Raw genomic sequence first — 25,249 nt, 5'->3', positions numbered from 1 at the left:
TTATTTCATAAAGCATTTTATGGATCAGCTTGACAGTCCAGATGGATTTTCTGATCTGCTTTAGGCATGAAGTGATTAACAGAGTTTGCCTTAAAATATGTGATGGGGAAAAGACTATAGACAGATTAAACGGAGGTATCATAAGAAGTTAAGCCACTGAGTTTACTGAGCAACTTTTATTGCAATACATGGTATGTCCTTCCTTACTGGGACCCACATCTGCACCCTCCCCCTGGACCCACTGTGCAGTCATGTCAAGTCTGCTGAGAGGTAAATGCCCAGAGACACAGCGATGCTCATCTTCCCTTCCTTCTGTAAGATGCTAAAGAGCAGCTGATCCCCTGACAAAAGCAGGCTGCTCAGGGCTGACTTTACACCCAACCTTTACCCAGAAGGGCTTCCCCAACCTCCGTATTACTAAGAACATTTGCATGAAGGTTTAGCACTTCAATTCATTATGGTCCATCTGCTCCTCGTGGCTCATTTCCTGTTGTCTGGTAAACACTTCAACATGATTTGCAATTGATTGGAAAATGAAGGAGTCAGGAGAAAGCTGTGCAACCCTCAAAATAGGAGAGTAATCCTATTCTCCTACAAATGTCCCTCAGAGTAAGGCACATGAGGAGAGGCAGGCAGAAAATGGAGAGCTGAGGTGCAAGGCGGGCTGAGGTCCCCGAGGAGCAGGGGCTGAGCACAGTGTGTGACATGCTGCTGTCTGATCAGTTGGGGCACAATTATTATTTCTGCCCAAGCACTACAGCTGTGTCTGCTGCCACGCTTTCAGCTGTTCAACAACTGGTGACAAACAGGCATCCTCCCTCCTGACAGTAGATTAAATCTTCCTTGCTGTGATACATGGGCTTTCTAACTATGCATGGCTGACTCCTGCTATGACCAGCTTGCTTTGATCGATAGGCAGTAAATGCACTTTATCCCTGTCCCCGGCCACAGTCCCTGAGTCCCTGTCGTGTGTCGAGGTCACTGACCTTTGCTCTCTGCCCACTGAGTCCCACCGGGGCTCATCTGGTGCTGGTTTCTGCTCCATTTCAGGCTCCTTTCTTTGACACGCTGCTCCACACCCCTGTCTTTGTGTGCTAATCTCTTTGGAACAGCAGACCGGCAGCAGGGTGAGTGAGGGTTGGTGTTAACTCCAGGGAGAGCTCTTAGCCTGGCTGCCCTTGGTTTTCAGACCAGATATCGCTTTTCAGGCAGGTTTTGGCTCACAAGAAAGTCCTGGCAGCACCCAGCTGTCACGGCACAGGGGCTCAGACACATCATCATCTCCTGCATCCTTTTTTCTCTCAGCCACAATGTGGATGGGCCCAAGCCAGCCCTATGGGGACACCAAGTTTGGGTTCAAGCCCAGACACTGAAGCTCTGCTTTATCTCTGCCTCAGAACAGAGCAGAGCAAAAAGCCACTCTTGGGACACTGCAGTGACCCATTAAAATTAATGGGGTTAAATCATCCTGGTGCAAGCCACCAACTTCAAAAGAATTACACAAGGGATGAATCTGGAGCCATTATTTTTTTCTCTGTGCCTTTCAGAAAGATGATCTACTTTCCAGACTGCTATGCTCAGCTTACATTCCGGTCAGCCAGTCTTTCTAACTAATCTAACTACCCTCTCACTGACCTCTTACTCCATGCCCTCATCTACTGTCCAAGCAACTCCAAGAACTGCTCACCTGCTCTGGTTTCTCCTGTGCAAAACTTCCCTTGTACACCTCCAACTGGCCTAATCAATTTCTTCATTCGGAGCAAATTTTAAAAATATTTAAAAACAAAACAAAACCAAAATACACCCAACCCCAAAAGCAGAGTTTCATCAGAGAAACCAGGAGGATTACATACCCACATGGTACATTCCTTCTTTACCCTAGGTTGCAGCAACAGGTAAAGGAACAAGTACAAGTGCAACGCTTGTATCCCACCACACTTACAACTACCGGGCACAAAACACAACCATGACTGATGTGTGTCACATATACTTTTTGGTAACTGGAAGCACTTGTTTGAGCTAAGGAAGTGCAGGAGACCAATGAGACAGGCAGAGAAAGCTCACATGTAACAGATATAAGCCCTCAGCTACGCTGTGATCTGGAAGCCAGTCTTGCTCCTGAGGTGGCTCATTCAAGTAACAGCGCCAGGGAGGATGGCCTTCAACTCTTTCAGCAAAGAGCTCAGTAACCTTAAAAAGCATAAATCAAACCTGTTAAAATTGGCAGAAGATTTGATAGGAAGAAATTGCCTTTGGGGGACTGCTTTTTGTCTGCCAAATTCACCCAGACACAGATCCACATATGGATTTCTAACCTATCCAGGTTTCAGTCACGATTACAGCAGCGATTGTGCTATGAACCAGGCTAGACATATTATTGTGGGAGAGCTGATGCATTAGAGGCAGACAATGAAAAACTCAGAGTATATTTGGTCCATGAGTTACTCCACTTCCAAAGTTCCCAGGTATTCAGCTCTGGGGATTTTGGCACAGGAAAAGTAGACTTGAAATTCAGCTCCTGAACTGGTTTCAAACTTTGATGAAAGTTTGGAGGTGTTTGGATCTGCAATTTTGACTAGTAGCTCCCAAAAGAGGTCGCTAATTTCTTGGGGTGAGGCAGCAGAGGATGGGAGGAACTAGTGTTATTTCACTTTGCTCTAAATGCAATGTAACCATCTGTGCAGCCGCTAAACCATGGGGCCTTGAAGGAACTACAAAATAGTTTGACTGCAAAGTCAGTCACTGAGAAACAGTCACTATTGGGCTGACACAGCCTGCTGGTACTCCTCAAACCCCTGGAAGAAATGCCGCCTGACAGCTGCTCTCTGTCTCCCATGCTTTGGCCCCATCATGTCCCCGCTAGTGTCTTTTACAGCCATGGTCAGACACATACCAACTATGTATCAGGATGAGTAACGGACTAAAAACAAAAACACAGAGCGACCAGGAGCTCTACAAAGCTGCTTGTAAATCTACTAAAAGTGGCATGTTTCCATAATAAACAATCCCTTATCGCGTTGCTCTGTTCCCGCTTAGCAGGCTGCTGAGAAAAGGGAAGAAAGTGGCGGGTTTGCAGGGTGCTGCGTTGAACTAGAGACAAGCAGGCGGTGTGCAATGGTCCGCGCTCCCTCTGCCGGCTGCATCCCCTGCACCAGCATCCTCCAGCTGCTGTCAGAGGTGATACTTCTCACTCTGGAGTCCAGACACGATTTAATACCTACTTGCACTGTGGCAACGTCTGTGCAGGCACCGTCCGTGAAGTGAGCCTGTTGTGTCAGGCTTTACACAGATAAAGAACAAAAGCGACAGCACCTATGTGAAAGATGATGTCTACGTGGCATGGCATAGGGCTGTGAAACACTCTCTAGCTGGGACTGTTGCCTCTGTGAGACACAATCCATCACCACAAAGCATGCACAAGGCACCTTGGGTTCAGTGGATGGGAAGCACTCTGGGAACCAAAAGGTTTATAAGTCTGTTATAAACAACATTCAGTTCCCTTACCCTGACAACCTCTTTTGCCAATATTCCTCGACAAGCAAGGCTCCGTAACTGCAAAAACTATTTGCCTTCCAAAGGTCTGTTGGTCAAGTGTATTTGGCTCGATATGCTTGATCATGCCACGGCAAAACTCGCAATAACTAGAAATACAAATGTATATAGATACATGCAGCTGGCAGGACCAGGGATGGAGCATGCATGTACATCCAATTTTTTTCACATTCGTAAAATATGCATTTCCAAAGTGCAGACATGATGACATTACCTTGCCACCAGTAGGACTTTGGAAAGTCTGAATCAGAAAGCACAGAAACGCTGCGCTGCCCATCAGCCACAGGTATCCTCTAGTGAGGGCTGGCCTGAGAGCTAAAATACAGGCTAGGCCATGCACAGGGAGACAAAGCAGCTCCCGTAAAGCAAATCTGGAGCAGAGAGAGACTCTGAATTCAGGAATTTTTAGCCCTTTCCTCCCACTCATCCCACAAGTCCCTGTCCCATGAGGCTCCCACTGCGCTGGCTGCACAGAGCCCCTGCACACCCAACAGCAACAGCAGGCACAGGGCACCTCAAACCTCCATTAAACAGCCTGCTTCCTGCTAATTAAATCTTGAAGGTTAATGAGCTTTAAAAGTCTAATTCCAGACTTACTTTTCTTGTGTCACTTTTGATATAATGGAGTCAAAACAGCTCACATCCAAGTTTTTAAGGTATCAGGCAATTTAATTTTTCGCTTCTCTGCTGATCTCTGAGCAGACATAACCCTTTTGATGTCCCACCCCACGTTTTAAAAGGATGTGGCAATCATGACAGTTTAGAAATGTGCATACAATTATGAATGCTAATACAATTAACAGTGAAAGGCTCATACTTGGATCACAAATCCAGCTCTTTTCCAGCTCAAACTCTCCTCGTAGGCTTCCAAGTAAATAGGTCAGATAGCAGTACAAAACTTCCAGATAAAGAAAATTAATGCTTATGCAGAAAAACAGACTAACAGAATTCTTCAGAAAGCCCTGACTAGGCACTGTCACAGAGATTAAAGATGGGAGTAGCTCCCCAGCTCTTAGATGGCAGGGTCAAATTTCACTGTGCTCAAGGCACAGTTACCCTGGGCATGTGAAGGATTTGGATCAGGGATGAACTATGAGTGGGTTTTTACCCCCGTGCTGAGTGCAAGGTCGGGATTAGTGCCTGTACCCCCCGCAAGGCATGCACACACACACGCACAGAGCAAATGATGAAAAATGCATGATCAAGTTTATTGCAAAACTCCTACCGAGGATCAAAGCTGCTGCCCGCAGCAACGCTCGCTGGCCCCAGCCAGCTTCAAATGCTGCCTTTTTGAATTTTCTAACATGGGAAAAGATCAAAAGCTTGAAAGGGAAAAAGTACATCTCCAGAGAACAGCACCTTAAGCAGGCAGGCAGTATTGCAAAGGAGGGGGATTTTGTCAGCACTCTGCAAATGCCACGGGCACAAAACTAGCCAGTTTCCCAGAAGAGAAAGAAAACTCCTCTTGGCCAAATCTAGAAACAATTAGCCCAAGCACATCCTGCTCAAAGCTAGCACTGCAACACAGGGAGTCCTTGCCACAGCCAGAAATGGTCATCACTTCTGACAACGAACCAGTTAGTACAAACTTAATGAATTCAAGTAACGGGACTGAGACTGGTGCCTCTTCTCAGAAGTGTGGAGGAAATTTCTCTTCCCAGATCCAGGGAAGCACAAGCAGCTGATTCACATCAGAGCTTGGTGAGCCCATAGCACTGCAGGCTGGGTCAGCATCTCCATCACTGAGGGCTTCCCCCAGCTTTTCCTCCCTTCCCACGTCACTCAACCTGTGTAGGGTAAGGATGCACCTTGCCCAGGACCCGCAGCCCCCTTTCCTCTCCTATGAGGAGGCACCGTGTGGCCAAGGGAGCCACTGCCACAGCATGTCCCAACAGCAGGTGGATACGGCTTCTAAAACCCCAAAAGCTGTTGCTCAAGTTTTTCAGTTCCTAATTGCAAATGTATTTTCCTCTTAAGACCATTTTACCAACAGTTCATAACTCTGTGGCTTGCAAATTGCCCAGCTCTGGGTCAGAAAGTTGCATGCAATTGTAAAACATCAGAAGCTGCTTGATTAAATCAAGTTAAAGAGGTCCTAGGCCCCTCTCCCCTTCTCCTGGGACCAGTCATTTTTTCCTTTACTTGATTGCTTAAATCTTTAGTCTGCACTACTCCTGCCCTTGCCCTGAGCCTTTCATTTCTCCTGCAAATGAAGAGAATTTTCCTTCAGAGCATGACTTGGAGAGCTTTGGTTGGAAATTTGTCCTTGTTCCATCATTGTTCAAAGGCTTCATGGTTCCAACCTGCTCCCCACTCTGGATTAAAGGGAGCAACTTGGAGAACTGTTCATCAGTGCAAGGCAGGAGCAGGGCCTGGCAGGGAATAACTCAGCCTGGCTAGGAGGGGATGCTGCTCCCTGCCAGATTCCCATAAGGACAGTATGAGGTCTGCGTGTGCCACTGTGCTGGGGATGGATGGATGGATGGATGGATGGGAAGCATGCGGGACAGGGAGTGGCAGTCACAGAATCACAGTGTTGGGGATTGGTCTCTGCCACATAGCTGTGCTTGGGAAGCTGTGAAGGGAAAGACTTTCTTGAGCTTTGCTAAGGAGCATCAGTGTGAACAAGAAGCAGCCCAAGGGAGCCTCAGCAGATGTGGGGTGGGGTTTAATTCTTCCTGGGTCAAGCAAGCAAGCCAAAACCTGGATTAATATACAGTGTGTCAGGCTGCACTGGCAATACTATTTGGACAACAGCAAACACACAGATTAGGTGCTGACAACTCCCCTAACAGGAGCATGCATGAAATTTGGCCATAAGAAGAGCTGTCACTCTGACTTTCACAGCCAAACACACAAACAAGCCAGTGACACCTTCCACATTGAAACCCAGCTGAGTGCCCCAGCACAGCCAAAGCTGGGGACGGGAAAGGTTTCCTTTTCCAAGTCAGCTGTAGCTCAGTGGAGCAGGAGCAAGGAGAGCCTGGTAATCAACACAGCTCCCCAGGCCTGGGGAGATGATTCAGTCCAGAGCTGAGTATTTAAGAGACAATTAGATAATCTTCAATCTTTTCCATATGCTTACAAATGTCTGATCCAGGTGTGGTTCTGGAGTCATTAGAATTAAAGTCCAAGACTGCAAGTCTGCTTCTTTCCCATTCCCTCATCAAGTCTTAGATGCAACGTTTTTAAATACCAAAAAAATGATTATCATAAGACCAATGGAAAAAGATAGGGCTGTAACACCTAATAAGAAGCCAGGTGGAAAAGCTATTTCATATCTATTCATAGCAACATATCACATCTTTCCCACTGTTTTTTAAAGGAATTCCTGCTCTCTGAGATGTGAGAGCCAAGAGAAAGTCAGCTTCGCCAGACAAGCATGGCAAGGGGGTGAGACAGGGCACAACCCCGGAGAGCAGAAAGCACACACCACTGTGTCCAACATCCACACAAACTAAAGGCATTTTTTCCAGCTCAGCTTGTGCCTTCGGCTGCACAATAAATGCATGTAAAGCAGCATCTCCCCACAACGTGGCAGTAGTTGCCTGCAGAGCCCATAATACAGGACCTTTCCATGCCCTACCCCTTCTCATCAAGTGAAGCTATTCAATCAGGCTGCAACAAGCTGTGCAGCAAACACAGCTTTGCAAGAGGGTAGGAGAGTTCTGCAAAAAACACCAAGGACGAATCTTAAAAACTTTAGGTTTGCATGTCTCCTTAGCAAGGTTTGTTTGGCCCAGCTGATCTGCAGGTTGCCCATGAAGTCCAAGTATTGCCATTCATTTTTTAACAGAAAGTCAGATATAGGGGCGGTGAGCTACAGCTGTGGTAGAAGGAAGGTATGCATCTACACATATATACACATGCACACAAGAGCAACATATTGTTCCCTGCATCAAGTAGCTTTTAACACATAATGGACTTTTGGATAAGTTTTGTGTGAAACCCAGCCAGAAATCTCTGCTCTCTGGAGCAACATTGGACACAGAGCATTTTGTGGACGGGAGGTAGATGTGCCTGCTAACATCCCTCACTGCTCTCCAGCATGATGAAGTTAGTCCCCCTCCTGGCTTTCTGGGAAGGGAAGGGAAGGACACTGGGCCGGTGAAGCCCTGCCCATCCCGCTGGGAGCTCAGTTTGCTGTGCCAGTCACTGCTGGTGAAGAACAGGATGCTGGAGCACAGTGGCCTTTCTCGGGGGAAGCTCTTTGTAAAACAGATGCCAGTGATGGGAAGGAGACACTAGACAGCAATTCAGCTTAACTGAAGTCTCGATGAAGTCTGCAAGGATGAAGGACAGTACAGGACACACTGAAAGAGCTTGTGCAAGGCTGGAAAAGGAAGCTGTTCCCTCCCTGCCAGTGAACCCTCCTGCCAGAGTAAAGGGTCCGCTTCATTCCCTGGCACCTGGTCTCCAAGAACACAGCCTTCACCCTCTTGAACTTCATGCTGCCCTCCTCACGAGTCCTCCCCGCTGCAGAACCCATGAGATCAGCCCTCTCCTGGCACTGCTCCTGGAGCACACCTTGGCCCACCCAAGGTTGATAAGTGGTGCCCATGAGTGGCCCTATGCTGGATCTGCTAGAGACCAAATGAATTGTGTCACCAATTACAAGAATAGCAGTTGGAAAAAGAGGACAATTAAAAGAAGGCAATAAAAGAGATAAGGAGCTCATGAAAGGGGGACCCAACGGCAGCAGGCAAGCTGTGCTAGATATCATGCCATTTACCTTCAAGTGGTATTAGTTCAGTAAACATTACAAACCTCAGATTCAAGACCCATCTTCAGCCCGTAAGGTTTGGAGGAGAGGATTTAAGGACAATCCATGGCTTCACAAGCTTGGGGAGCAGTGGAGGGCAGGCAGTGCTACCCTGCCACCCCACCATGCCACGGTGGCCCATGCACTGCCACTTTCATGCTGAGATTGCTGCCACACATTCCACCTGTGGCACTGTGCTCTGCTTTTAGAGCTAAGGTGGCTTTCGGGGGTCCAACCCTAGACTAGTGACACAAGACACCGTGGCACAGGGACTGCTCTGCCTTTGGTGGGAACTTCCAGCCCTGCACAATTTGCTTCCCAGCTCCTGCATAATCTGCCCCTCAGGCAGAGGCGACAAAGGGACAGGTGCTTATGCTCCCATCTTTTTAAACCTTAACCTGGAGACATGAACGAAGAGTGTGTTGAGACAATTTGAATAGAAGCAACTCTATGTGTTGGCCTCCAGTTTTCACAGGAGAGCTTGGTCCTGCCAAAGAAGCTGCTGTGAGCCTAAAGCTGGCTGGTGTGTTGCGGACAGAGCCCAGGCAGGAGGCGAAGCTGCTCACCATAGCACATACAGCCCAACAAGCACCCCAGCGGGCATGGCTCAGCTTTCCCAACACAACACCTGCAGCAGCAGGAGCCGCTCCACGAGCAGCCACACTCCCAGGCAGCCCTGTGCCAACTTTCCCCTCCCTCTCATGTGGCTTGGATGGCATTTCCCTCAGCGTTGCCAAGCCAGGAGCCCTTGTCTTTCTGGGATGTGCAGGTATCTGTAGGCAAAGCTGGCAGGGCTGCATGCCAGAGTCAGCAAGGCTCCTGCACTGCGGGTGAGCTGCAGGGCGAGCAGGGCAGGGGGCTCAGGAAAGCAGGATGGGCTCCCCTCCAGCTGCCCCCATCAGGGCTGGTCTCTTGCGATAAGAACTATCCCTCACGCTCAGCCCTGCTGCAGGAAGTTTGTTCTTGTCACCCCATTTCCCACATTCCTCCCCGCTCCCTGCAGGCTGGGGAGGTCGCAGCCCCGGGATGTGCAGAGGAAGGAGGCACACAGGAGCAGGCGGCCCCTGCCATCCTCTTCCCAGCCAGCCCCCAATGCCATCAGCAAAGTGCTTACAGGGAGGAAAGCCTAAGAGCAGCTCCAGTCGTTTGCTTTGCCAGGGGAATGCGAGCCTGCAGTAGGCAGTCTGAGAACAAACCAACCATCCCCACTATAAATCCTTTATTTGTTCCCCTTCCACACCCTTCTGCCAGAGAGTTTGTGCCCTGCGCTGCACAGGGCGGCACAAACAGCTGATTCAACATCCAGCACGAGACGGGGAGAGGTGGGAGCCCCGGAGCTGCCCGTGCTTGACACAGGACTCTGCTGGCAAAAACATCTTCTCTCCACTTTGAGAGCTTCTCTTCAAGCATGTCTCCCTGCAAAGTGGATCTTCTGCATCCCCTGATGTTCCCTCCTGTCCACTCCATGCTGCAGAGCAGCAAATTAGGGAGAAACCCCAGTGAGGAGGAGGAAAAAGTGGGCAGAAATGAGTGGCTGCAGATGAACCTCTTCAAATAATAATAAAAGAACAAACAGCTTTAAGCAGCTCAAGAGCGACTGGAAATGGCTTAGAAAGAACACACTGCATGTTTGCGTTCAGAACCTCTGTCCTCACTCCTGCCTCCTCACAGGACTGATGGGAACCCAAGGGACTGAAACAGCAGCGTGTCCCTCCCAGCTTCGGGTTTCAGCATCACACACTGAGCCTGTTTGACAGAGGGGAAAGGGAAGCCAATGGGTTATTCCAGTAAAAAGCCCTCTCTGTGCCACTTCTCCTCCACCTACTCCCTTGCTCTTGAACACGCTCGAGACATAAGTATGGTGCCTACTCGGCAGCACTGATGATCGGCACAGACGGATATTGCAGGAGAAAGGAAGCTGCCAACAAATTGTATGACAATAATGGCACTTTCCACACATTTGGCACTTTCCCTGCCAGAACCTCCAAGTCCCGAGGGAACCAAATAGCCAGGTGGGCTTCCAGTAAAGTCCATTATTTTCAGGAAAGCTGAAAAAATTTAACCCATTTTCTAATTTTACAGATAGGAAAGTCCCAGATATTTAAAATACTAAATTTCTTCAAGGCACCCCCAGTTCTGCATGCTGTCACACACCCTGAGCTCTATTCAAGCCTTACATTCTGAAGTGAACAAACCCTGGGCAGCATTTCCCATTAGTAGTGTACCTTTAAGCACCTTCATATAGCAGTTGATCAAGTGGCTGCAACACTCCAGGACACTGGGATTTGCTCTCAATTTTCAAAACTACTTTCCAAACCTGGAAAGTAAGTTCAATCCAATAAATAGGTCACCCTAAAACCTGTCTTCAAACATCAGCTCCAGTGGCAAAATGTGCTGCTGCGGTCCTACGTCCTGAGCCCACCTCACATTCAGATAACGTTCACTTCAGTCTCTCTGTCCATGGTCACCATTTTTTTTCCCTTCCAGAAAAAGCAGGGTCACCCACAGGTTTTGAGGAGCAGCTGCATACGGAGGTGGAAGAAGCATTATAGCTTTTAATGGGAACAGCCTGCTGAGGAGTCACCAGGATAAGTGAGGGCAGGGAGAAGGTTTCTGAGCTGCCAAGTCAGCACTTTGCAATGCCTCTGTTTCTGTGAGCTCTGCACAGGCAGGTTCAAACCCTTCTGGCAGGCCAAAGCAGCACTACCAACAACAGAAGCACAGCAACAGAAAGAAGGATGTGCGCCACAGCATGGTACAAATCTGACTAATAAACTGCCCCACCTCATACCTCCAAAAAAAACTAAAGACTGATGTATCCCCAGGGTAATTCAGCTGACATCAACAGCGTTAGCCCAATAGTACCTGTCCTGTATCATTACACAACTCCGAAGAGGCTACTCACTGTGCCAAACACCATGTGGCTGCCCTTGCAGCAAGAACAAGTTTGTCGCAGGATCTCCCTTGAGTGCCAGACTTTGCTGGCACCCTGCAAGGAGGCAGGTCACAGCCTCTCCCTTACTGCAGCCCAAGGGAAGTCCTCGCAGCAAGACATAGAGAGAACTTCAGGTGCATACTGCGTTTGTCAGGCCATTTGCGTGCCAGATTTACGATTTCTTATTATTTTTTCTCCAATTCAACCAGCTAGTGCAAAGTGAAGCTGCCAGTATAACGCAAGCTGTAGCCCTTCACAACCAACGTGCTAGCGGTACCCATTGTTTACATTTATCCTTCCCCTGTCTCTGTTTGACTCAAGAGATGTTAATAGCCTCAAGGTCGAAGAGAGGAGAGGCAGCAGAAGGGATTTCTTCCATAAATGACCTTGTACCAAATGTATTCATGTTTTAGAGGTCACAGGAAAAATCTCTATCTGGAGAAAACCAGTTTAAAAAAGTTCTGTTAAGCCCAACAGATGCCGTCTTTCCTTCCCCTGCTTCTTTTCGGTGACAAAACACTGTGATATTGTTCAGTGTCCACATGCTTCTGAGAATCAGGGTCTAAAGCATTAGTACTTCCACACCCAAGTGGGTTACAGGATGGACTGTCACTCCTCTCTGCACACATCATCCAGCACTGGGTACTGAGCAAAAAGAATTCTCTAAATGCAGTTACAGTAGTAACCTGAGGTTTTGCCCCTATCTCGGCATAGCCAGCAGTAACCCACATTTTAATCCTCAGCCTGATGCAACGGGGAAGGAAGAGAAAACCATCCATTTTTACAGCCACGATCACTCTAGCTCCGGCTGCAAGCACCCATTTTCTCCACTTCTTTTTTTAAAATTATTTTTAGCTATTTTTCCAGTGGTACAACGTTTGAGCTGACATAAAGAGGATATCTGAATTTTAGTCTTGATAAAAAAACAAACAAGGAAACAAAAAGCAATCAGAACAGATTTTGCAGTGTCTAATCCAGCAAAGGATTGCCTCACATTCCCAGTACTCCTGGCCCTCCCCCCATTCCTCCCAGTCCCATCTCCATCTGCGTGTTGCCTCCCTTTTCTCTTCCATGCCTCTGTGAAGTCTCTACTATTTCAGCATGTCCCCCAGCAGCAAGCAATTATTGACAGTATATGTTACATCAGCCCTAATGGCCAACCCCAGTGGGGGCCTGTATGTCTGCTGCAAAAACACAAACCCACTTGTTTCTGCCCCAAAACTTGCAATCTGAATAGCCAGACAGGGCAGGGTCGAGGAAGCAGAAAGCCCAAGCTGAACAAACGCAGTGCTGGCTGCAAGTTCAACAGAAAGTCTGTATTTTTCTGGGGCGGTTAGTGGTACAAATGAAATGACAGCACTAAAAGGAGAGGCTGGAGCAAAAGGCCAATCAGCCAAGTGAAGGAGAGCCCATGGCTGAACTGCAGGACGTTCTCTGAAGGCCCCAAGGTCTTGGCTTGGCTGCTTTCACAGCTCTTAGTGCTGGCTAGAGCCTGGCTATTTTTTCTCTGCAATTTCCTCAGTCCCATTGGGACAGAAGAGGAAGGATGAGAAGCAGCAGGACCGGGGCACTCTCCCAGCAGCACGCGTGCTCCCTGGGCTACAACAACCAGCACAAGAGGGAGAGGAATCTGTGCTGGGTCCCACCTTCACACCACCATCCCTCAAACACAAGCCCTGTACGTGCCTGTTTCTGCCTCTGCTCCCACCAGCTGGAGTCTGGCTGGCTCACGTTTGATCTCCAGGATCAAAGAGGAGCTGTAGGCTCAGAGGGGCAGGGAGTGTCCTCTTCGCCATCTGTCTGAAGGAGACACCAGCCTTGGCTCTTCACTGGAGTCTGTAGGTGTCTCCTTACTTACAGCAATGCAGGTGACTTTTGGCCTGCTCTGCACCCACTGATTCCTTAAAGGTTTCTCCTGAGTCCTACCAGCATCAGGGAACACCCTGCCACAGCAGCAGCACAGAGGAAATACAGCAAATATAATACACGCAAAATCCATTCTTTTTTATTAGAGTTTCAGAAATGGGAGATTTGCTGCAAGAATCCTGGACTGAATATAAGAAATTGCAACTCTGCTTCTTATTTCCACCCCTGTGACCTCAGATCAGGTGGCATTTAAAAACCAACAGAATGGGGCTAAAGCCACCAACCTTGGAAAGCTGAACCAAGAAACTCATCTCCAAATGCCGGTAAAGGCTGCCTGAGCTCTAATGATCCCATTGGAGGCTCTTCTGCATCTCAGCTAAGCACAGTAATACTGCGTTACATTTATTCAGACCATATGTAATACACACACGAGCCCATAAAAGCTTAAACAGCACAATAAACATTTGGAAAAGCACAGTGACCAGATTTACGGGGTTTGGATATCTGCCAGCATGACCCACCAGAATCAGATCCTTAAGTTTTTGTGTAAGCCCAAGACATACATACAACACATACATGAATGTGCTGTTATCCTTGGAAAAAAGATAAACAGCTCCCAAAACCCATCTCCCCAGCGCTGGAACATGATGGCCTTCCACTGTGTCCTATTGGAATTTGTTTAAATCAAGGCCATAATGAAGTTCTTGGCAAAGAGAAATATACGTAGCAGGACAAAACTTTACCCCAGAGCAAACAGTAAAACTGAGAAAGAGGGTAAGACAAAAAGATTTAGGCATTTAATTTCCATTAAAGGGGAGATGAGCCCTGCTGCAGAAAGAGAGCTATGCTTTGCCAAATTCCAAAATACTTTAATGCTAATTTTCCTCCACAGGGATGATGTGATATCTCCTGTGCCACCTGCCAGGCTGGAGGAGGGGGGATGATGGCCCAACAGAAGGGAAGAGGTGTGATGACAAATCCCAGGGGGTGCAAAACATTTTGTCCCAGGAATCTGCAAAAAACTTAAACTTTCATTTGTACATAGCACATTGGCATAGTGGGAGAGCAAGGCACCAGTGGGATGTAAAAGCTCCTGTTTCTCAAGGTGAAGAACAGTTTAAAGAGTTCCAGTTTCCTGGTTTCTTGGGCATTTTATGACTTTTTTTTTTCTCTTCTACGTTAAATAACATTTTTTGCTAAACCCAGTATTTTGCATATGTACAGGCTCCTTCAGCTTGCAAAGATACTGCACAAGTAGTCATGAGTGCCCAGTACTCAAGACAGAAGCCAGGAGTCCTGGGTCCTTGTTTTGTGCTCCAAACCATATTCAGGGCAGAACCCCATCTCCAGAATTAAAGCAAAGAACAGCACAAGATACTGCTTTTGAGAAACCTGCCTCATTTGTTATGATAAAGCAGAGCATTATGGATTAGCTGGCAATACATGGAAGGAGTTGCCCACCTCCCACACATATCTTCCCAGAAAATGTTTTTACAAGTTTAAGAAGAGCTGCTACATAAAGCTATACAAAAGAACGACTAAAGCCTGATGACAGATTTACTTACATGAGGCTTGGGACGCGAAGACGCCCTTGCTGTTAAAGAACCGGCTCAGAAGCACTGCTCCGCTTTGCTTATTAAACTGCACAGAAAGGCTGTTTGTGTTTATCTGCTGCTCCGAGAGGTGGATTGTGCACTGAGAACAAAAGCTACATGCAAGGGCGCATTCCCGCACCCACTGGCACAAGCACACTCAGAGACGGCTTTGCGTAGGACAAGGTCTATCTTCAGCACCAGTGGTCACAGAGGAGGACAGAGCACAGGGGCCTCTGGTCAGATTGCTGCACAATACGAATTGCTTGAAAGACCACACATTTGGTGACTGCAAAATCTAGTGAGGAGGCACAGAGTAGTAAAGGGTCCTACGGGAGGAAAAGACGCGATGAAGCAAGGGCCAGGATGGCGTGGGTAATGGAGCACACACCAATAGAAAGACTTAGTGGCTCCTGAGGGGGAAGTTAGGCAGTTAAAGGTCTGTCTGAAGCAGATGTGCTCGTGTTAGCTCACAAGTCAACAGGCACAAGAGTCAGGGATGGGAAACACAGGATAGGACAGGCAGGGAGAGAACAAAGCCAGTGGGAAGCACAATGCACTTTTGCTGCATCCCTCTTTCCCCCGCTTGGGAAGGTAACTTGGACTAGGAAACCTCTGCTCAAGCTCCAAACTACACTGCCTGACTGCTTGTGTGGCCCCAGCCAAACCTCCCTGCACAAACAGCCCTGGGGGCTACAGACATCCAACAATCCATTTCAATGGATTTCAGTCCAACACAAGCCACCACCAGCAAATGCCACAGTAAGGGACATGGAGGACAAATGGTAGAGGAGACAGCCAGCGGCCAGAGCAGAGGACATCAAGAGACACCCAGGGCTGACTCCATACAAGGACTTGCAGGTGGAATAATCTGGCCAAGTGTCACAGGGAGCAGAGCCTGCAGCCCCTAATGGAGCTGAAACAGCAATTGCTCCTGAGCAATTTATTCTTCTACAGCAGACTGTGCTCCCAGTGCTTACAGAGATGTGGCTGAGGAAGAAGAAGACGACCCGAGAAACCATCAGCCCTCATCACTTCCTCCACGGTCACACTGATCCTTTCCAGAACTGCTGTGGGGCAGAGTCTGTGAATAAAAGTGGCTGCTTCATCCACACTACAGCTACAGCCCACCCTCCTCTCCATGCTGTCCTGGTGTATGAAGAAACACAGACTGGCCTTAGTGTCTCTTCTGCACAGGTATCTGCTGTTCGTCTCAGGAGAGTGACTTTAGCTGAGGTAATTCACCACAGTTTGGGGCAGGAAGACAACAGAGTGAAGTCGATCTTGAGCTAGAGATCCCCCCTCACATGAGCAAGAGATGAGTGTATGCACTTCTGGAGGACTGGGGGAGCAGTGGTTGAGGCAGAGAATTGAAGGGCATCTCGAACCCTAGACCCACTGTAACCTAGGGCAAACTACTTTTACATCTCTTTGCCCTATTCTCCTCAAATTCAGCATTTTCCCAAAGTTGATCTGGAAGTTGACCCACTCCTGCAGATCCAGGGAGTGATGTATCAGCAAGCCAAACTGTTCGTGTCCTAGCAGTGTTCACAAAGGCAAATAATGGAAAGTATGCTGGTAGTCACAACATGAAACTAAAATTCAGACCTTCTGGCTCCTTTTCCAGCCTTGGTGACTTTTCAAAATCACTTCCATACTTTTCCTTTCTAGTTCTAAAATAAAAGCTGTATTTCACAGTCAGGTTGAGAGACTGGGTTCATGTTTGGGCTCTACCTCGAGGTCTATGTTGAGGTAGCTCTAGAGAAGGGCAATGTTGTACTACTGCCATTACTATACTGTATGATTCACATGATGCTTTCTTTTCAGTATTATTCTTAGGAACAATCCCTGGGAAGATTTTGGTTTCACTAAAAAAAGAAAAAAAAAGATAGATTATAGGCAGCTGGGGACAAAAATAATCCCATTCCCATGTGGTTGGTGCTATTTAAAGGGACATCATACCTATTTTTGAAAAGACCAGTTTCACAAGACAAACAACTGACATTTATCAGCACGAAGAAATTAAATAGATAGAATATAATTTTCCAAAAGCTTTAGGTGTGCCTGAGATGACCCAGAGTATGGGAGCAGGGGGTGGAACCATGCCCTGTGCGGCAGTGCCCGGACGTCTCCCTGGTAGAACACAAACAGGGAGCAGTTTTTCTAACTAGTTTTTAGAGGAGGATCTTGGTTTCAAGCCAGGAGGTTGAAGCGTGAACGCAGCCACATAGGACCGGGAGTGCATGGAGAGTATTTTGTTCCCACATTTCTGTTCACTGTCCTGGATATGGTCAGGTGGGAAAAAACATGATGCCACGTATTCAGCATGAATTACAATTCCAAACAATGGGCCGAGTTGTCTTCTGCTGAAGTATCTGGTGGTTGGACAGAAGCCACTGAACTAAAAACATCTGTGTCTTGCAACAAATAACAGTTGCAGGCACCCAGGAACTAGCAGACAGTGAGAATCCCAGATGGCACAAGAAAAGGAGGAAAGTCTTACTCCTCCTGCATTCCCACTGCATCCTCCATGGTTGTGTGCTGGGGAAAGCCATGTGCCAGGATCCAGAGGTGCCAGGAAGGGCTGAGGTGAGTGCTGGAGCTGAAGGACATGAGCAGACAGAGCAGAGAATGCAAGAGGAGCAGAGGGACGCAGCTGGGAGTACTGGGATTTCACAACGCAGAAACCAGGGCATGGTCACTTCCGGTTCTGGCACGTCCTAACCCTCATGCAACTGCTATGAAGCATTAACCTTGTCCCGGGCTACAACCTGGAGGTAATTTAGACACATCTGCAACATGGAAAATCCCAAGCCACAGACTCTAGAGTTAGTTTGAGTGCACTTATACCTATGTGTTTTGCTCTGGAACCATCTCAAATTCCAGGAAAAACATTGGATAAAGAACCAGCCAAGACAAGGAACACATTGAATTTCTGCTGGTGCTGCCCATACAGTTAGAGTCACTAACAACCAGTGGGAAATCAGTGAGAGGTGTCTCAGACACAGCAGCTTCAGAGGAAGACGCTCAGCACATCATCCACTGCTTCCTTATTTATTCTTAAGACTTAAAACAAGAGGTTTGGGGCAAATGCAGATGGAACAAGGCTGAACACAGACGAGTAAACTTGCTTTTGTTTGTCTATAATATTACTAGGTGCATTATGTAATTTCCTTGGCTTACTGCTGCAGCAACTCTGGTTACAAGACAGGATGGGATTTCCCTGAGGTCATTCCCCCAAACTGCGTGAGTTGTTATTTTCCTGGCTCACCCACAAACAGAGCGGTTTGCTCTTCTGAAACACTAATGTCCAACTGTTGAAAGGTTTTGCCAATCAAAACATTGTGGCCTTACCCCATTTTAATAATCTAAGGCATCAATCTCCCCCTTAGTATTTGTTTGATGTGTCCTGCACCCTGCTGAAATATCCCCTCCAGACCTCCCTGAGCTCAGGCTCTGATTGAAGAGAGGTGCCATGCATCAGGCCTGCAGCTTTCCCTCTGAAACATTTAGCAAGGGATGGTGGTAGAATGTATTTATTTTCATGCATTGAGGAAAGACCATATATTCCAGCCTCTTTTTTTTTTTCCCATCACTCAGAGATGGGCCTGAGGCCAAAACGGTGCTGCTAAGCTTGTTTTCTATTTAAAACCTTCATTTTTATTAATAACCCTTTACAACCTACACACCAGCACTGCGGGAGTTGCATTTCCGTGTTATGTCATCGTGAACCGTTATGTATTTAATTCCTGTACCCACAAACCCATATGGACATCATTAAACATGCACCGTACAGTATTAAAACTATGTTCCATAAAGTGTGATTTAGGAAAAAAAAAGACCTATGAAGTGTGGATTTTTTTTTTCCCTAAGGTCATGGGAAAATGAAGAAGTAGGGGAGAGAGAAAAGGTTCAGCGGTGCTGCGAGTGAGCTTGTAGTTCTCCATGCCTGCAGACTGAAAACCCAGCCTGCCTTATCCACCACGGAAGATTAATTACCCCGTAACTTCAGGCCACAGATGATGAATTTCTGTTTGGCAGACCAGAGACAACTTGTACAAAAACTGCAGGTTACAAACCAGCACAAGACCTTGATGATTTTATTTCTGCCAAATTAGGTTTCCAACACTTCCCCTGAAAGAATTTGCCTTTAGTGGGGCAAAAGAGCAGGTTTCCCCATATTGCTGAGGGTTAGTTAACTGTGCCACTAACACAAGCAAGGGTAGACCCTTGCCCCAAGTGACACACATGCGCGGCACAGACATTGTTCCCACATTTGGTTACAGCCCCAGACAGGCTCTTCCTGGCTACAGTCTCTGCCAGCAGCAAATCCAGCACTTGGGCAACTTCTGCGTGGCAGTGAGGGGACACTCATCCTCAGCACCTATCACCCCTCTACTATCTCTTGTGTGGGATTGGGGATGAAAAGATACAGGGAAAAGAGAAAGTGATGGGAGAAATACATCAGAGAGCAAATAAACCCAACATACAGAGTACCAGCGGGACAATTAGAAATGAGTGTAGCAATGCTGGGGGAAGCAGGGCAGAACATACTGAGAGGGAAGAAAACAATATCCAAGGGATGTAAGGATAACGAGAAACCAGGAGACAGCTAACAACAACATGAGAAAAGATATGTCAATATGAGACAGAGAAGCTGATGCAGTCAGGGATGGTAAAATTACAAAAATAAAGCAAGAGATAAGAACAAAGCACAATTTAAAAGCATCCAGTAAAAGATTTGTGTAAGTACATAACATTAGAGACAATAAGTCAATTGCCTACAACACGCACTAGACAGTCTGCAGTGACCTAGCCTTTTACACTGGAGTAAGACCTGCCTAACCCTGTCTGATGGCCGAATTTCCTCTGATTGCAGAGCAAGCGCTAGCTGAAGCAAATAAACCACATTGAAAATGGTATCTGACGGGATTTTACAGCAAGTACAGCCACAGAAAGGTTTGCTGCATAGCCTTGTGCTTATTGTTTGTCTCAGAGCAGCTGCATTCCCTTATGGAGACTATATTGGTGCTCCCTTGATTTTACAGCTACATAATTAAAAGGCCACCTCAAAGATAGACATGAAATACACACTTAATTGCTTTCAAGCCCTTTTGGGTTTTCTTTACAAAATATTAGTAAAAATAAATTCATAAAAAGAGCATTCGGCTAAATGTTCAGGCCAGTTGAGCCTCTTTGCTGGATTTGTTGGCCTCAGAGTCTGTGTGTATGTACTCCATACATACCACCTCCAGGCAAGAGAGAAGAGTGAACAGGATTTGCAGAGGGGGTTACTGATGAATGAACCTCCTTTATATCCCTCTCCAGAATTTTTCATTCCCATCAAACAAACATACACATGAATATACACACAAATAACTTCGGGTGCACGTGTGCTCCCGTTGAATTCAGTTCACTGTGTAGAAAAACAGCCATGTGGATAAATGTTTGGAGGAGGAGGAGCACTCTTGGGATGAGGCTGACAGCAAGTTCAATGTTATCTAGCTGCATCAGCCTGGAGGTGAAACGTTTTTGACACGTGTCTCTGTAGGGCTGTGTCCTACTTCCTTCAAAATCTGGAATTTGCTTTGATGTTTCCAAAATAAAGCTTTAAAAGAAGAAGCAAACAAGATTGGCAAAACTTCTTCAGGAAACTTGCAAAGCACCAATAGAGACTCAAGCTGTTAAATATTCTATTTTGGGTCAATGTTCTCTTAAACTGATAGTCACATCTTCTACTTTTACGGTTCCCTGGCGTGTGAGTATATCTGAACTGAACGTATCAGAAATACGCATAAGACTGGAGATTTTCTGAGCACATGTCAGGATAGACAAAATCATAATAGAAAGCAACATTTGTTTGTTAAAGCAAAAAATTCTCTGTTGGTTGATATTAATTCAATCTTCTCTCAGAAACATCATTTATCCTGCCAGGGATCGGTACTTATTGGGCAGTAAACTGGGACTCAGTAGTTTATATGTCTGTCAACAAAAAAATTAAATATAAATCACTTGTCATAAATACACATGGCCAAAATTTTCTGATTTATAAGGATGTTGAATGATTAAGGCAAGTGTGTATTTTTTTAAAAAAAAGCCTTAAGAGAAAGCAGACAAAAAAAGGAAGAAAAAAAGGCAGTAACAATATAATGCACTGGAAAACGGCCTTCCATAAGAGAGGGAAAGGGACTCCTCTTATGATGCCTATTTCAACCCTTGCCTAATAATCCAAAAGGCCCTGACTTTCCAAGTACTGTGTTTTTCATAGGCTGGAAGCACCACAAAGCATCCTTCATCAGTCTGGCCTTTTGGCAGTTCTTCTCCAAATGCAAATGCTACATCTGGAAAAGGCAGGAATCCTCTCTCCTGCCTGAAAGCCTCCTTTTATCTCTGTCCTCTGCAGAACTCCTGCTTCTTGCAGCCACACGCTCCAACATAACACTTTACTGAAGGGATTCAAGGCTTTCTCCTCATCTGCTCAACTTCTGCCTCTTCTTAAAGTCCCAGCTCACCTTCGGAGCCTGCTCACTGATGCGTGTGGGGCACCCTGCCATCCCTCAGCCAAGCATCTGTAAAACAGCCCCCTCCCAAACTCACAGACGAGCATGAAAATGATAACAATGAAGATTAACAGAAGCTTATTTGTCAGGCCTGGCAAGAAAAGCATCTCATTAGCTGGTATGGCCTGTGGGATTCAGCTGCCGGGGGTTCCTGCTCCCCCCAGGGGATGACACTGATGCATCATGAACATTAATAACATTGTTAGTGCCTGTCCAACAGAGCCCTGCTTTGTGCATTGAGACAACTTGGAAAACAATAAGATACTTTTCTACTGACCTCTTGCTGGAAGAGTTTAAAGCTGTTTGCAGGGATGTGAATGACTCCAGAGGCTTTCGCTATTTGCCCCTGGCCCTTAATTTCACTATGAAGGTATCTGTAGATGTGAAGGAACTAATCCAGACCCAGGAAGACGTCTCACCACTCTGGTTACTGGCTACAGTGACTGCAGAGGTTCTGTGCAAGATGAAGAACCTTATTATTGGGACCACAGAAAGGAAAGCACTCGTTTGTTACCTACATGCTTCCTCAAATTTGGGAGCTGTATTGTTAAAAAGTCCCAGCTCACAGAATGAAATGCAAAACATCAGCAACATGTACTGGTCCCCACTACAGAGTAAAAGCCACCGCAGTTAGTCAGTCTGCATACCTTGCCCGCGGTTGCCTGTATTTTCAGGTGGTTGATGACAACCTTACACCTCACTTTCTGGTCGCAAGTTCAGAATAGCTGAAATCATTCTCCTCACCTGGGGTGGAAATTCACTGCACCATCCCTGGTGTCGCAGTGCTGCGGTTAGGCTTTTTCACTGTGAAACTCTCCCCACTCCTCTTCTATTTAGCAAATATTCATAATGCCCCAAACAAATGTTGCACCAGGGCTTGCTCTTTAATGTGTTCATGAGCCCTTTCTTTGCTCACCAGATACTGGCAGGGCAGAAAGGCATCAGCCCCATGAGTGATGCTCTCCCAAAGCATCCCACTATAAGAGTGAGGTATTTTCAGCAGGCAGGACCAGACACACCACAGCACCATGAATGGCAGATCAAGTCCCAACCACCACCCAAGTCCCAGCATCCAGACACCTGAACCGCATTGTGGAAGGGACCACCTGCAAAGACATCTGCCACATGTCTCTGTACATGTCTGTTCACTCTAACACCATCCTGCTGCTCAGTAGGGCTGATGAAAACTATCCAAACTCTGGGTTTTGGGGCCACTTTTCCATAGGAACCAAGAGGTTAATTTTTGGTAAAATGCTTTCATGAGAAGAAAGCTCCTCTTTTAGTCAGATTCAGAGGATAATCAACATCTCCATAAAATACTGCGCTTTGATGGAAATAAGAAAATTAATTTAATCTTAACAACCCCAAGAACTCTACAGCTCCCCTAGCAAGAGAGGACAATGTCGGTGAGGTTCTGTCAACAGAAAAAGGACTGATACCAGCAACCTATCCAATGGGGAACTGCAAAGATGAAAACATGTTGTTAATTCACTAGTGGACAGCTTCAAGTCTCTGATGAATGCTGTCTCTGCTATGAGTCATTCACACTTCATTCCCAGCACACTTGGATGGGAAAGGAAAAGGTTTATCTGTTAGATATGGTGCCCCTGCTGTCCTAACCCCACAGTTGTTGCAACGGGTCTCTTCTCATAAGGTAAAATAGAGATGTTTTGGCCCCCAACATTTAAAATTTTCTTCTTCTTTTATATTTTCAAGCACTAGGTATCTCAGGTTACTAGTGATTTTTTGCGGTGGTTCCCAAATGAGCCCGAACTGCTCTGATTTTTCAAACCCACAAGACTGTAATTGAAAGCAAATGTAATCAGACATATACAATGTTCTGAGGTTCACCACAATGCACTGCAGTCAGCATTACTGAAGTGGCTATTAAAACTCCTTGGAGCTGGGAAGCAAATACAGCTTGCAAGAATCCAGCAAATAACCAGCATTTATTAGATTAGCCTAAAGTATTGCAAAGCCACAGTCAATCCTCTATTCAGAATATATCCAAAGTCTGTTTAAAAGAACATCTTTCCTGAGCTTAGGCCAATTGTTTTAAGAGCTGTGAATGGAAACAAGGAAAGAATTCTACTTTTAACACAACAAATACTGCAGTCCTTACATCAGAGTAAATCTCCAATAGTCCATTACTGTCAGCAGGGCCATTCCAATCAAACCCTGGCATAACTGGAAAAAGAAAGTGGCCCATAGACAAAGGGTATCTTTGAACCCAGACACAGAGCTCTAGCTAGAGATAAGCAGTAGCAAATCCCTTCCATAAACCTCCCAAACAAAATGCAAGCATTAAAAGCAGGGGGTGAGGGGTTTAATTGAATTCCCACTGGCAGTTGAGTCTGCACTTAAAAGCAGGTCTAGGGTTATCTGTGAAATTTCAATTAAATCAAAAGCTTTGATAACACGATAAGTCACTCCAGAGTTTGGAGTCAAAACATGTTGTTATTTGATCCTTTGCTTGTGTTTCTGGGAACAGCATGCATGAAAGACAGTCAGATGCAGACCAGTCAAGAAGATGGAAAAGGTGGAAATGAATCTACCAGTAGATCATTGTGTCTCCTACAGCCAGAGCCACTTGAGGTTTGGTGGTTTTTGTACATCCTAAGTCCTAAAGAAGGTACCTCAAGAGATCGAAGGACAGAGCAAACCAGATCATCTTGGATGCGTGCAGTGCTCCGGGGGATGGTTCCCTACTGCCAGAAATGTTTTTTTCTTTCCAGGCTTGCTACAAGCAAGATTTTAAACAACAGCATTGGAAGCTGAATGCAAAACTCAGTGGACACAGAACACCAATCCCTGTGTATGTAATGAAATGAACTGCCAGTGCAAATCCATTGGTGACATGGGGTGAACAGGTGGAAGCAGATGCACCAAACAATAAGTGTCTAACATGCTGTTATAATAGAGCCAAGCCAGAAAGGAAGAGCAGCTCTCCTCCTAGGTCAAAGCAGGAGGTGGTGACTCCCCAGAGAGACCTAACTTGCTCTACCTCTTGTTCTGTACTATTTGATTGCTAACGCTTCCTCCTCTCTCTTCAGTGGCAACTGCTGGATGCTAAAGGCAGTACCAGAGACTCTCCAAGTCCTGTTTACTGAGGAACATCACCTCCACTTCCTGGTGTTTAGACAAAATCCTCCACCTTAAACAAATGCCAAATGTAAACTTCATCTGGCCTGTAGTCAACAGCATTATAGCACATTTTAAACAATGCTTTCCCTTGTAACGTATAGTACACCTGATAAAACCCTATCAAATGTAATCAGATGTCTTACATTGCCCCCAACCAGTTCAAAATCACATATACGGTTGCATTAGACACATGTTCATGAGAAAAACACTCTCTTTATGACCAACAAGCCTACTGATCCTCAACAGCATTAAAAATACAGGAACTCTCCAGATAAGCAGTGTCACAATTATGTAGTGATCAACAATAGGAAGCACACAGCACCGAAAAGTTCCATCTGACCCCAGGCACTACTGAAGGATAATTTATCATCCTGGCAGCAAACACCCCATTGAGCATGTCTGTCCATAGTGCCCTCTTCTTCAGAGTGGAAAAAGATCCTCATTAAACAATAGTGCGACCATATTAAATATAGACATAGCAATGACAAGCTGGATTCTTCTCCATGATATAATTATATTTGTAACATAAGCTGCCTATTCTTGTTTTTCAGAGACGTGACACACAGAGGACAAGACAGACTATATTAAACTCTGTCATGTTAGTGAAAACTCCACCCCATCTCCTCCTGCCTGGCAGGTCATGAGTCAGCAGTGACAGACACCTCAGTGCACACAATTAACCTGTTAGCAGGGTCTCACCAGAACAAGAAATGCAGATAAGAAGAGGAAGTCCCCATCCCTCTTCCTCAGTTGCAGGCTTATCCACAAAGCATGGCAGGCACAGACCCTTCTATGTGGCATGGACTAAAGATCTCTTTCGTGTTTATCAGCATGGGTG

At 46.4% G+C, this 25,249-nt stretch overlaps 1 protein-coding gene across 10 annotated transcripts in view; it reads right to left on the bottom strand.

Annotated features, from left to right (window-relative positions):
• SH3PXD2A (SH3 and PX domains 2A) overlaps window positions 1–25,249 on the bottom strand; it is a 259,091-nt gene that overhangs the window by 108,133 nt on the left and 125,709 nt on the right. The window contains exon 1 of one of the 10 annotated variants that reach the window (XM_065067115.1): window positions 14,681–14,773. The exons of the other annotated variants lie outside the window; for them this stretch is intronic. Within the exon in view, the coding sequence (XP_064923187.1) occupies window positions 14,681–14,682 (2 nt within the window). The 5' untranslated portion in view covers window positions 14,683–14,773. Of the gene's footprint in view, window positions 1–14,680; window positions 14,774–25,249 lie in introns of those variants that run through there. 10 annotated transcript variants of the gene reach the window in all.

The sequence above is a fragment of the Columba livia genome, chromosome 6, assembly GCF_036013475.1.
Source record: "Columba livia isolate bColLiv1 breed racing homer chromosome 6, bColLiv1.pat.W.v2, whole genome shotgun sequence".
Lineage (NCBI taxonomy): Eukaryota > Metazoa > Chordata > Aves > Columbiformes > Columbidae > Columba > Columba livia.
The sequence above is the reverse complement of the archived record's forward strand: the minus strand, read 5'-3'. Positions and strand labels throughout refer to the sequence as shown.